At 38.3% G+C, this 11,985-nt stretch overlaps 3 protein-coding genes across 3 annotated transcripts; 2 read left to right on the top strand and 1 right to left on the bottom strand.

Annotated features, from left to right (window-relative positions):
• The first annotated feature begins 480 nt into the window (after positions 1-480).
• On the top strand, positions 481-4,097 carry LOC101315251. Its single transcript, XM_004302362.1, has 3 exons — positions 481-906; positions 1,754-2,150; positions 2,803-4,097. Exons 1-3 carry the CDS (start codon positions 696-698, stop codon positions 3,782-3,784), a joined length of 1,590 nt encoding a protein of 529 aa, XP_004302410.1. The 5' UTR covers positions 481-695; the 3' UTR covers positions 3,785-4,097.
• Positions 4,098-4,344: 247 nt separating this feature from the next.
• LOC101291651 lies at positions 4,345-5,422 on the top strand. The gene is made up of 3 exons (XM_004304935.1): positions 4,345-4,684; positions 4,798-5,032; positions 5,110-5,422. The coding sequence occupies exons 1-3, from the start codon at positions 4,345-4,347 to the stop codon at positions 5,420-5,422; spliced, it is 888 nt and encodes a 295-aa protein (XP_004304983.1).
• Positions 5,423-5,592: 170 nt separating this feature from the next.
• LOC101314963 lies at positions 5,593-11,975 on the bottom strand. The gene is made up of 14 exons (XM_004302361.1): positions 11,862-11,975; positions 10,734-11,331; positions 10,200-10,339; positions 10,022-10,121; positions 9,789-9,921; positions 9,653-9,707; positions 8,730-9,408; positions 8,233-8,562; positions 7,550-7,975; positions 7,384-7,456; positions 6,791-6,876; positions 6,333-6,479; positions 6,129-6,199; positions 5,593-5,903 (listed from the first exon to the last, which is right to left on the bottom strand). The coding sequence occupies exons 2-14, from the start codon at positions 11,289-11,291 to the stop codon at positions 5,804-5,806; spliced, it is 2,898 nt and encodes a 965-aa protein (XP_004302409.1). The 5' UTR covers positions 11,292-11,331; positions 11,862-11,975; the 3' UTR covers positions 5,593-5,803.
• Between the last annotated feature and the right edge of the window lie 10 nt (positions 11,976-11,985).

The following is an 11,985-nucleotide window of genomic DNA, read 5'->3' as shown; positions in this document are numbered from 1 at the left end:
ATATTGACTTTGTCTTTGATGAACTAAAGATGCTGAAATATCCATCGACCATGAAGAGAGGGACGTGCTAGCTAAATCGTCAAATTATGACTTCAAAGTAGGATAACTAGTTCACTAACTGTTCGATTAGCTTAATATTTGAAAACTAAACCTTCCAAAACAAAAAATTATTTGAAAATTGAAATTTGGAGCTCCAAATATGATCAAATATGTAGCTAATCAAGAAAAAGGGTATGAAATGGCAATGTGATTATAATATCCAATAAAGTTAGGGGCATATCTATATCAAAGCCAAACAGTGTCTTGAAAACTATTATTAGTTTACTACAATACAAAGCCAAAGAAAGAACTGGTTTCTTAAGTTTCATATCATGCCAACCAGAAGTCCCTTCCACCACAATTGAAGGAGAATTTTCTGGGTTTTGTCTTCCCTCCACTTGAAACAAATCCCATCTTTTCTGTTTCATTTTTCTTTTTTAATTATAATTTACTGCTCTAGAACTTAGAGTAGCTAGTGTCTTCGATTAGAGAGAGAGAGAGAGAGAGTGAGAGAGATAGAAGAAAGAACTAGATAGAGCTAGCTGATCGAGTTGGGAAAGAAACAAATTTAGAGAGCTAGTTTTAGTTTGCAAGAAAGACAAACTGGTGAATAAAATTCTCTTTCCCTTTTATCTTTATCTTCCTAGCTTCATCCCATGTCAACTATCACAGGCAGTGGTGTTGGGAGCTTCTCTTCTGGAAATACTACCAGTGCTGACGAAGTACTTCAACAACAACAACAAGAGCTACTGAATCACTTCCATGGCTCCGATTCTCTTCAGGAAATTACAGTCAATGGTACTTCTGCAACTCAACAACAGCAACCTCCACCAGCCAAGAAGAAAAGAAACCTACCAGGAACTCCGGGTACAGTTCAAACTACATCGATCTTCATGATCGAGTAATATTACTAGTATTCTTTTCTTTAGAGTTTTGTTTTCTGATTTGATGGTCATGCTAATTGAAATTGATAGATTTAGTTTTTGTATAGTGCATATGCTTAATTGAACTTAGTAGAGTTCAAAAACACCATTAGTGGTATGCTTTTCTTTCATTAAGATTCCATCTTTTATATTCCATCAATTATTTGTGAGTTAATTCAGTAATTAAGTTAATTAGCTGCTAGCTAAATGCTTATTCATGTCTCTGCGTGTATTTGTGTGTTAAAAATCTATAATCAGTTCTTCCTAGATAACCTTGAAACACCTTTGATTTGAAGAGAGGCGTGGAGAAATGATTTTCTTGCAATGTTCGAAAAGATGAACACTGTGTATTATTGATGTGTAACTAGTTCAAAAGGATTCAATTATTGGTTTCTATATTTCAATCATTGTACTTAACTATTGGCTTATTTTGACTGGTCTCCCACCCCATTTCCTTTATATTTTGTGTTTCAATATCTGTTTTAACTTTAAAGGAATTAGATTTCTTCACACGTTCTTTACATTTCTATTGTTTCTTTTTTCTCGAAGAAAATGTGTAACAATGAGGTGCTTACAAAACGCGATCAGATATCATTCTCCTTAATTTCTTGGGACATACATTTAGTCTTTAGCTGTAAATTCTCACTGTGAAGGCTGAAATTGTATGCATCTCAACTTCATATTGCTAGTTGTTAATTACATTGTTTAATTTGGTAATGAATGGATTCGGTTAATTATATCATGTTAATGTTAAAATGATCTATGTACTAATTCTACGTACATTAACGCAGATCCAAGTGCTGAAGTGATAGCCTTGTCACCAAAGACCCTGATGGCAACAAACCGATTCGTGTGTGAAATTTGTAAGAAAGGGTTCCAAAGAGACCAAAACCTGCAACTGCACCGAAGAGGCCACAACTTGCCATGGAAGCTTAAGCAAAGATCAAGCACTGAAATCCGGAAGAGGGTCTATGTTTGCCCCGAACCCTCATGCGTCCACCACGAACCCTCCCGGGCACTCGGAGATCTCACCGGGATCAAGAAGCACTTTTGCCGGAAGCACGGTGAGAAAAAGTGGAAATGTGATAAGTGCTCGAAGAAGTATGCTGTGCAATCGGACTGGAAAGCTCATTCTAAGACCTGTGGTACCAGAGAATACAAATGTGACTGTGGAACCGTCTTCTCCAGGTTTGTGCTAATTATTCTTTAATTTTCTCTTATAAACTATACAAAATTAGATAGGTAGATGGTAAACAGCTCTAATAAGATAATTGTGTAATGCATGATTGACATGCATGAGTAGAAATAGAATATCATGTGAATCTTTTAAAACGCCAAGTTGATTAATATACCGGAATAATTAAACACAGATGGGAAAAATTAGTTTATCATCATTTGTGGCCTGAGAGTCCTAATTAATCCCAATGATATAATCAAATAGAATACCCATATACATGCACTATCTGAACCAATTTGTATCGGGGGAGTGCTAGCACGTACAGATTTCTAGAAGCTTCTTGCACCCAATTGGAGAAGACGAATAAACCAGTCCAAAATACTAAGAGACAAATTCAAAAAAGAAATCGGAAGTTTTAAAGTGCAAGCAATAATAAAGTAGAAATTGATTCTTGTAATACCTTGCCGACTTGTGATAAGCTCGATCTTGACTAAGAGACTTGTGCTGGTCAAATTAGTTTATAGCACATATACTCGAATAGTAATCAAAATTGAAAGGCATAATTAAAAATGCCTAGCTAGTACCTTTATATCCCACGGCACCTATAGAGAACAATTTCTATGATTAAGTTTTTGACGTTTCTGTATAATATATGTTATGCAGAAGAGATAGCTTTATCACCCACAGAGCTTTCTGTGATGCCATAGCTGAAGAAAACAAGACATCAGTTCAAGGACAAGGAGTAGTACTAATGTCCAACAACTTGGGACAACAGAACTTACAACAAGGCGGCCAACTAGTGTCCGGCGGCGAGCTCATGATCCCGGCCTCAGTGCCGATGAGCAACACCGAAACAGCTACCGCAAACCCATCAACAAGTAGCAAGACATCGAATCACTTTGATCATTTCGACACCAAGAACCCTAATTTAACCCTAGTGCCCCAAGGAGTCCCCTCAAACATGTTGTTGTCATCACCGAGAAGCGGCCTGCACAACAATTCATTGTCATCTTCAACAAGCAGTGCATTGTTTCATAATCACCTCGGGCACCAAGTACTACTCCCCAGCTCAATCTCCGGTCACTTGTCGGCGACCGAGTTGCTCCTGAAAGCGTCTCAAATGGGTGCAACAATGAGTAGCAATTATAATTCTAGTGGTATGAGCATGGCACCCTCAACCTATGGCGACTTTTCTAGGTACGTGAATAACCAGTTCATGCAGCAAAAAAACGGTAACAATATTCCGGTACAACAGACCTCGTCGCAGTTTTTTGGTGCTAGTAATGGGAATATGGGAATGTTTAGTGGGCTATTATTTGATCAGAGCAATCGGGAATTGATGAAGAACATGGAGCAAAGCGTCAATGGCAGAAATAATAATAACAACAATAATAATACTAGTAACGGTCTCAGCTTGCATGGTAAAAATGTGAGTAGAGGCGGAGATACGATGACCGTAGACTTTCTGGGGGTTGGAAGAGAAAGAGGAGGTGGCGGAGGAGGAGGAGGAGGAGGTAACAGACCAGAAAGTTTTCATGATCATCAACAAAGACAAGTACTCCATGATGAGCAGCAACGACAAATTAAGCAGCAGGAAGAGGATGATAATCAATCGGCCACGAACTTTGGTTGGAGCTGGGGTTGATGAACTATATATTGCGTTTAATCTTCAGAAGAATATATGCAAGGTGGTTTGGCTGATGATGATGATGCATCAGTTTCAACATGAAACTAGCAATGGAAAAGCACATGTGAGGAAAACTGAGCAAGAGATCGATCGAGAGCTAGTTTTTGTACTGACTAGCTTAGATGGCTGGTAATTTTTCACTCGATGTACGTGTTGTTTTCTTCTTCTTTATAATTTCATGATCAAACAAAAATGAGCTGTTATTTTGTTTTAATCTCCAAATCTCTCAGGGTGAGTATTATCAATAATCCACAAAAATTGAAATTGTATGATCATATTTGTGTTCTCAGATGAACTTGAATATAAAGAAAAGCCATTCACGCGAAGACCTAGCTAGGATTCCGACTGTGATAATGGTAACATATATATATGATGGAGAGTAAAATACAAGAGCTTATATATATATGGTTGGAAATATGACTCGTAAGTATACTAGTACCACACTATCACTACCACTCGTTTGGATAATAGGCCCTGAACTAAAATAAGCAAGCAGTCCTTCACACAAAAGGAACACAATGCCGGCCTTGCCACACTACTTGTACGCATGCAGATACGCTTGCTTCAACCAGAAATGCGTGACACAATTCTCCCGAAGCCGGATAGCGGCTTTGAAAGTTGTAAATATCCGGGCAGAGAGGTCTCCGGCGGAGCAATTTGCACCACTGGCGTCCAGGTTTGGCCGGCGGCTTCTAGTTGGTTTGGGGTCAGCTTCTGTGGTTGCTCTTGGTGCTAACTTTTTAGGCATTACAAGTTTCCTTCTTGGGTTGTCGCCAGAAAGTAGTAGGAATCTTAAGCTGGATGTGCTATATCCTATAGGAGGGTACAGTAGGTGCATTGACACAAATGAAGGATTTGGTCAGTAAAACAAGTACATTAATATATATGTGATGTTTTAACATGTTACATTTTACTTGGGATACATTAGCATGCTGAAATCTTTACTTTATTGCTTTGATTGTGAACAACAGAGTTCATATACCCAGTAAATTGGGTTGGTGATCAGACATTGTTGTATAGAGCAGCTGAGAAAAGAGAGTTTGAAAGATCACTTGATCCACCTCCTTTGAACATGAATACCAAATCCGGTGATGGAATTGGACGCCGGCGAAATGTCAATGAACCTGTTGTTGCATTTGGACCGCCTGGGACCAGCGGCGAGCTCAATGTTAGTGTCATTGTGTCACCAGTTTCTCCTGATTTCAAGTAAGCAAGCGACAACGTTTTATGTCAAGTATGAGAAGAAAATGCAATATGGCTAATCCATGACTTTTTGTGTGTAGAATTGAAGCATTTGGAGGACCAAAAGAGGTGGGAGAAGCTGTGGTTCGGACGATTACAGGAGCTGGCAAACGCCCTGATGTGAAGGGAACTTTGGTGAAATCAAATCTGAGAGAGGACAGCTTAAGAAATGTGAAATACTATGAGCTTGAATTCAGAGTTGAGAGCCCTTTGTTTCATCGTCATAATATCGCCGTCTGTTGCGTTCGCGGTGGTCGGTTATTTACTCTGAATGCTCAGGCACCTGAATCGAAATGGCCAGAAGTTAAGTCTGATTTCCAAAGGATTGCAGAATCATTTAGTCTCAGCTCATGAAGCTAGATGACATGAGTGTACTTAGGTCTCTGAAAAATGCGTATAAATAACTAAATAAGGTCACGTCTTGGATATGCTGATTTTGTACCTTCTCATTTGCAATTATGGGAGCAAATATGACAGTAAACAAAAGAATGGTAAACCAGCCGATATTTAGAGCAGAAATTAATATATATATATATAGCTTTTCATTCACTAATGGCACAACTGCTACACTGTTGTTTTTGGTATGAGGCACTACCCCCTACAATCAGACAGCTTAAGAATTCACAATATTGCACATATCACATTTACACTTTGAAAACTCATCAAGAGGCAGCTAGGCTCTAGCCACCTCTTTAATATATTTTCTACCATCGGTCACCGTTGTTGTAGACAGTTTCAAGAACATGCTATCTGTCTTCGCTTAGTAATTTTCTCCAAATTCTCAGAAACTGCTGCAGTCAAATTTGGATCTTCAAACCCAAGCTCTCCACTGAATCTGCATGAGACGCATAAAAGCTAAAGCCTCAGGACATACATATAAGAAGAAAGCAAAGCTTAGGAGGTTGGAGTAGTGAATAGTGCAGTTAGATGCATATTCTTTAAGATGGAAGTGCTCAACAATACTCGTTTATGTTTTTAACTCGGAAAAAACAGGAAAAACAACGGTGGTTCAAGTAGTAACAAACAATAAAAAGATGGATATAATGCCTGGTTTGCTTACTTCGGATCAAGTACCAATCTCTGAATTTCTTTAATAGCTGAGCTTGCTGCATAAAGTGATATCTTTCCTACCTGTATCAGAACCCAACCAAATATTGAGAATACCAACAAAAGAAAAGCAACTAGACGCGATTTGAGCAAAATAGTTCCACAACTAAAAGGAAAAAGTACAAGTAAAAGAAAAAGAGAGGATAGCACGGAATACTTCTACGTAAAATTTCCCTTGTCCGACCTCCGACACTTGTTGCTTTGCTTCATGATCATTTGGAAGACAGCGAATTTCTTCAGCCAGTCTTGCGGCGTCACCGAGGCTTTCAGGAGATAAGAAATCAAGACCCAGCTGAACGGTGGACTGAAAAGAAAAGTGCATAAAGATCAAACATAAATCATATTTGTTATATAAAATAAACAACAGAGAAATTGAGGATAGCCATATGGTAATATAACTGAAACAAGGAAAACTATATCAAAATCTTCAATGCATCTCTATTCATTGGATCTGATCTAGTTTTATCTGTACACTAATTTAAATGACGCCACAGAGGCCCAACACCACCATAAAGTTTCTAATGGAACATTATGTCAAGTTAATCTGCAAACTTCACGTTATCTTTTAATATTTTGAGAATTTCACTAGAAGTACTATTAGCAACAAAGCACTACCTGAAGATTCCTGACTTGAAATGGGCATCCAGCAGGAATGAATACCGCTTGCCCCAAATTCTGTTCAAAGGACCATGGCTCTACCCCTGATAAAGAAAGAAGAAAGTTTATGGTTACTCCAACACCAATGCTATGTTGACTTCTCAACTACCAGGACCATCTTAACAAATCCAAGACATACAAATTGATTACTCATACATATCTATACTATACACATGCAGATTTTCAGTGGTGAAACACCTACAATTGATCAATTTTTACAGAGCCAACATGATCAACATAGTTAAGGGTGTCACAGATTGAAGTCATAGAAGAGAACTGGGCAAGATTGTTATAAAGTGTAAACTGCAGCATCACTAAAATATCAAAGACTAACAAGGTGAAATACAGGTCTACATGATCAAAGTGCTCAAATTAGGGCTTCACATTTATAAATTCAAGAATAGACACTGTCAGAATCTGTTTTAATCAAATCATAAACAGTGAATTAGGTGGCCACTAACATTTTTCCTAGGGAATCATCTTTGTCAAAAGTCAGACCTCTGTTCCTCTCCACCCAAAATGATTAAAAGGAAAATGTCAGTTACCCTTACCGAATTCTTCCTTCAATTTTCTTTTATGATGTTCATTCAGGAAACATGTTTCATCATAAAGAGGTCTTGTCACCTGTCCAAAAAGTAGGATCAGCTCTTAGCCTGAATTGCAGCTACTTACATTTTACTGAGCGAAAGGGATATAATACTCAAGAGATAAACTTACAAGGTCATTTGTTTCACTCTTCAGTTTCCCGAATTCTTCCCCATGTATTCTTATATACTCGGTCAGCTTTGGAACATCCTTTCGACGGAAAACATCCCAAAGAACTCCCGGATGAGTCTTTTGAGAGATATCATCACCCTCTTTCTCTGAGTGTTCACAACTGATGGTATTCATTTCAACATGAGTAGTTTCAAGCCCATGATTAACTGCACTATCAACTTTATCTGTATCCAATCTTGCCTCATATGGATTTTCCTCACTCTGATCTATTGATAGATCAGGGAATGTACTGTCTCCAGCACCCATTACCAGATCCTCATGAGATTCTTTAACCTCAGATGCCTCGAAGGGTTTTTGCACATTCTCAATTTTTGTCTTCTGCTGACCTTTTTGCTTCACCACACATGCATGCACCAGCAAATAGACCTGATAGATACAAAAATAAATGATAATTTATCTTCCTTTCTTTGAAATATATAAAATAAAATGTCCCCCAACTAAAAACATTTGGACTAGTGGTAAGTCACTTCTCTCCAACACCCCCACCCCCCCCCCCCCAAAAAAAAAAATCTATATACCATTTTATTGTAAAATATTTGAATATGAATAAACTGTCAAAAAGAAAAAATTACATCAGACTAAGCATTTAGCAGTGCTTACAACAAGAATAGAGAACAACTAACCATGTCACGCATGTTGAAATGAAGATTGGTCACGGAATTGCCTTTATCAAGCTCCTCATGGGTCCCATAAGATATGAAAATCTTAGGTCCCACATCATTTTGCAATGAATAATGTGGCAATTTTGCAGCAACATTTAAAAGACCAAACTTGGAGTGGATATACTCAAGTAAAGGCAGTTTCCTGATAAATTCAGGTCTCTGATACAAGAGAAACTCTTCAGATGCACTGGGAGAGGGCCAGTCTCTCAATTTTAAAATCTTTGGCCGACCATTTTCATAAATTTGTCCCTCAGAGTATCCTTCGATGAAGTGACCAAGCTCAATATCTACCTGTCATCATGTCAATCCCGAGGTATAGTTTAGGTTTGGTAAACAGTATTAAAAAATACCAACTAGTAGATTATTTTCATTAAAACAAAAGTCAATTATAACAGTTGATTTATAATTAAGAAAGAAAAGCCATAGAGAAAGATACAAGCAATAGCTGATAAGCGAACCTCAGACCAGTCATAGCAATCGATAGCCTTCACCATTCTGTTTTGATCTTTCGATTTTTCATCTGTTGTTTCCTGAATCCCTCTCCATATAACCGCAGGATCCCAGCTTGAAACTGTTGAGCTATCAAATACCCGCTTTACAATGATGGGCTCACCCCTGAGCCAATGTCTTTTAAAAGTGGCAATCCCATCACATTTAATATCCTCAGATCTAGGACAGTACAAGAAATTGTCACTGTCCTCTCTATGGGCATACTGACAAAGTCTTTTATCATTAACTTCAGTGAGCGCAAGACTGGCAGCATCATTAACTCTACAGCCACTAACCATTTCCTCTACATTCTTGACAAGCTTTGCAACCCAGTTCATCTTAAATATACGACTTAAACTCAATGCTGAATATCCACAGCCACCATACTCCTTTGGGGGGCAAGGAATACTGCCATTACTATTTGCTTTCCAGTCAGGGAACTTTTCCGAAAAATTTAGTCTGACTTTGGCAAACTGCTCAAGCATGGTTTCTTTTTCTTGACTTTCATCATCAATCTCCTCTGTCACTTCTCCTTTGACCACTTGCTTAGATGCTTCTCGAAGATCAAGACAGCAGTTAAGGCACACATCATAAGCACAACCGGGACAATGCCAATGATAATCAATGATGGGAATTCTACAGAAATTGCTGCATTTAAACACAAGGAAACAAATAATTGTAAAAACACAGCTCTCCCAAAATAAACCTGAAATTGTAGGCAAGTTACCAAGATAACAACCCTAAAGATGGAAACATTATGTTCCTCCAGTTTCAGGAATCAAGATTACAATTCTGTTCATCTAAAGCAAAATGACTAGAATCTTGACATGTACTGGGACCTTAATTGATGTCTCGGATAATAATATCAAGCATGCAGGGAAAATTAAAGTACCAGCACATCTGCTCATCTGCATTCAGTTTTGTCCTGGCAAGATCTATATCACTTCCTGCAAAATATGTAATGGTCACTCAGTGTAAAAATAATATATAAAGGTATCAAGTTCAGAATGCTACTGAGAGCATCTTACCACGAAGCTTTTTTTCGAGTTCAACTTCAAAGCACTGTTCTTGATGGATTTGCTTAACCACTGGGAGCACGGAAGACAGCAGACAGTGGAGATATTGCAACTTGTCTAGAGCAGGAATCTCTCTGATCCTTACCTAAAATACACAAATGTCAGCATAACTCATCCACCAATTGATCGTTTTAAACTCAATGATCCAACCAGTAGCAGACTACTCCGTCCAAAATATGAATTACCTTTACTAAATTGTCTCTACGAAGGCACACTTTGCAATTACAGGTACCAGAACATGCAGGACAAGAGCTCTGAATATCTTCCGGTGGGGTGTTTGAATACCTGACAGATAAAGTGTAAGTATACAATACGGACATGAAACATAATCACAAGCATTTTTTCCAAGAGACTCAACCTCACCATGTACGAATACAACTATCACAGTACCCTCGTCTATCACATCTGTGGCACCAGATGACTGTGTCATCCTTCCTCCGGCACTGATGGCAAGTTTGACCACCAGCATCTTCAGAGGATTCTGAGCTTCCATCAGCGGATTCCTGCAAGAAGTATGTTTGCCTCGGTATCAGAAAACATAGTGAGTAATGTCACCGAATTCCAAAGAGACAAAGATGTGTTCTTTGTAAAGCTTTCATTTTATGTTCTTAATGTAAAGCTTTGTTGCAATGACAAACACACTACAGACACAGATTGAAATACATCATTCCAATAGATTAAATGTCAAGCTTCAGTCGACTTTTAAGTCCCTATGTTCAATAATTTGGTTATATTGAGGAACTACAATCCATGGAAGGACTGAGATTAAATAAACCATAAAAAGCTGCTCTGTCATATTTTGTATGACAGTTCATTACAGAAGCAAAAAGGACAGCAACATCACAATAGAATTAATGGCACTAAGAGACACAGCTAATATAATGAGAGTCAACTTACCGAAACTGGCATAGCATTAGCATCAAAACTTCTTTGTGGCCTATTCCTGGGTGAGTCCAAAGCAGAAACAGGTGGTGATTTATAAGAACTCCAATCATCCTCATGCTCGTCTGATTTTCTCTCTTCATTTGAAAGATTACGCCTAGGCACACTTCTCATAGGCGGTGGATCAGGTGAATAACGAAACTGGTTTTTTGATATCTTGGTGAACTTTTTCCCATGGGATGGACGAGATTTCTCCTCTGATTTGATACTTGCCAGTGGCACATCAACATCATCACTCTTAGTTGCCAGTGGCACATCAAAATCATCACTCTTACTCTCCAAGAAAAGATCACCTTCGCCTGACGGTTTTCTCTTGGCTTTTTTCATATTAGCGCGCAGTGCAGAATTAGCTGCCCTCTTCTTTGCCTGGATATAGTGCTTCTCACATACTGTTTTATCTGGCATAGACCTGGCCGTGCACCTCCACTGTTTCCCATCCGATCTCTTGCATCGCATATCATCAGGAATGCCAAGATTATCCTCGCCATTCCCAGGGCCTAAACGTAGGTCCATTGCAGTTAACTCCTAATGTTCTTAACGAATCAAGGCCTACCTGTAAACAAGCCCTTCACAACTTAATAAACGTAACGAATGACACAATGACATCAAAGACTGCCAAAACACACCAAAGAGTTTGAAACCTAAAATCAATAAACAACAGATATATCTACATTGCACTTCACTTGTTCACAAAACGATGCCTTTTTCACTTAAAACTATTATAATCACAAACTAACCTAAAATTTCTGACACATACAATCGTCAGTTCGCATCAATAAGTAGAGTAATTCATAACAAAAATAAATTCACACATTGTCTCCTTTTTCTCATGGTATAGTTAAAATTCACTTTTCGATCAATTGGACAAGCTCAGTGAGAATTTTTAACCTGAAAACTCCATATACAATTTCTAATTCGAAAAGAAGTAAAATTTCACAAATTATTGCTTAGTTGGGGCGGGGGAGAAGTCTCTGGAGCTCAAATTGGAGCAATGAGATGAGTAGAACGGGAATTCCATTAATTAAAAAAAAAGAAAGCATTAGAGAAAATTGGAGACCAAAATTGGGAATATTGAAAGAGCACCTGAAACTAGGGTTTGGCGGAGTAGACGAACGCGGTGAAGCAGAGAGACCCAGCATTTAATAATTGAAAATATCAAGGGATGGAGAGAGAGAGAGAGAGAGAGAGAGAGAGAGTCAATCGACAA

The sequence above is a fragment of the Fragaria vesca genome, linkage group LG6 (genome assembly GCF_000184155.1).
Source record: "Fragaria vesca subsp. vesca linkage group LG6, FraVesHawaii_1.0, whole genome shotgun sequence".
NCBI classification, from domain to species: domain Eukaryota; kingdom Viridiplantae; phylum Streptophyta; class Magnoliopsida; order Rosales; family Rosaceae; genus Fragaria; species Fragaria vesca.
The sequence above is the reverse complement of the archived record's forward strand: the minus strand, read 5'-3'. Positions and strand labels throughout refer to the sequence as shown.

What these genes read in the sequence shown, in the direction of transcription:
- LOC101315251 (XM_004302362.1), top strand. Translation starts at nt 696, where the DNA reads ATGTCAACTATCACAGGCAGTGGTGTTGGGAGCTTCTCTTCTGGAAAT. An exon ending in AAACCTACCAGGAACTCCGG is followed by an intron (nt 907 to 1,753) that starts GTACAGTTCAAA and finishes ACATTAACGCAG; the next exon opens with ATCCAAGTGCTGAAGTGATA. An exon ending in TGTGGAACCGTCTTCTCCAG is followed by an intron (nt 2,151 to 2,802) that starts GTTTGTGCTAAT and finishes TATGTTATGCAG; the next exon opens with AAGAGATAGCTTTATCACCC.
- LOC101291651 (XM_004304935.1), top strand. Translation starts at nt 4,345, where the DNA reads ATGCCGGCCTTGCCACACTACTTGTACGCATGCAGATACGCTTGCTTC. An exon ending in TGACACAAATGAAGGATTTG is followed by an intron (nt 4,685 to 4,797) that starts GTCAGTAAAACA and finishes TGTGAACAACAG; the next exon opens with AGTTCATATACCCAGTAAAT. An exon ending in CCAGTTTCTCCTGATTTCAA is followed by an intron (nt 5,033 to 5,109) that starts GTAAGCAAGCGA and finishes TTTTGTGTGTAG; the next exon opens with AATTGAAGCATTTGGAGGAC.
- LOC101314963 (XM_004302361.1), bottom strand. Translation starts at nt 11,291, where the DNA reads ATGGACCTACGTTTAGGCCCTGGGAATGGCGAGGATAATCTTGGCATT. An exon ending in GATAGTTGTATTCGTACATG is followed by an intron (nt 10,122 to 10,199) that starts GTGAGGTTGAGT and finishes TTTATCTGTCAG; the next exon opens with GTATTCAAACACCCCACCGG. An exon ending in AGATTGGTACTTGATCCGAA is followed by an intron (nt 5,904 to 6,128) that starts GTAAGCAAACCA and finishes CGTCTCATGCAG; the next exon opens with ATTCAGTGGAGAGCTTGGGT.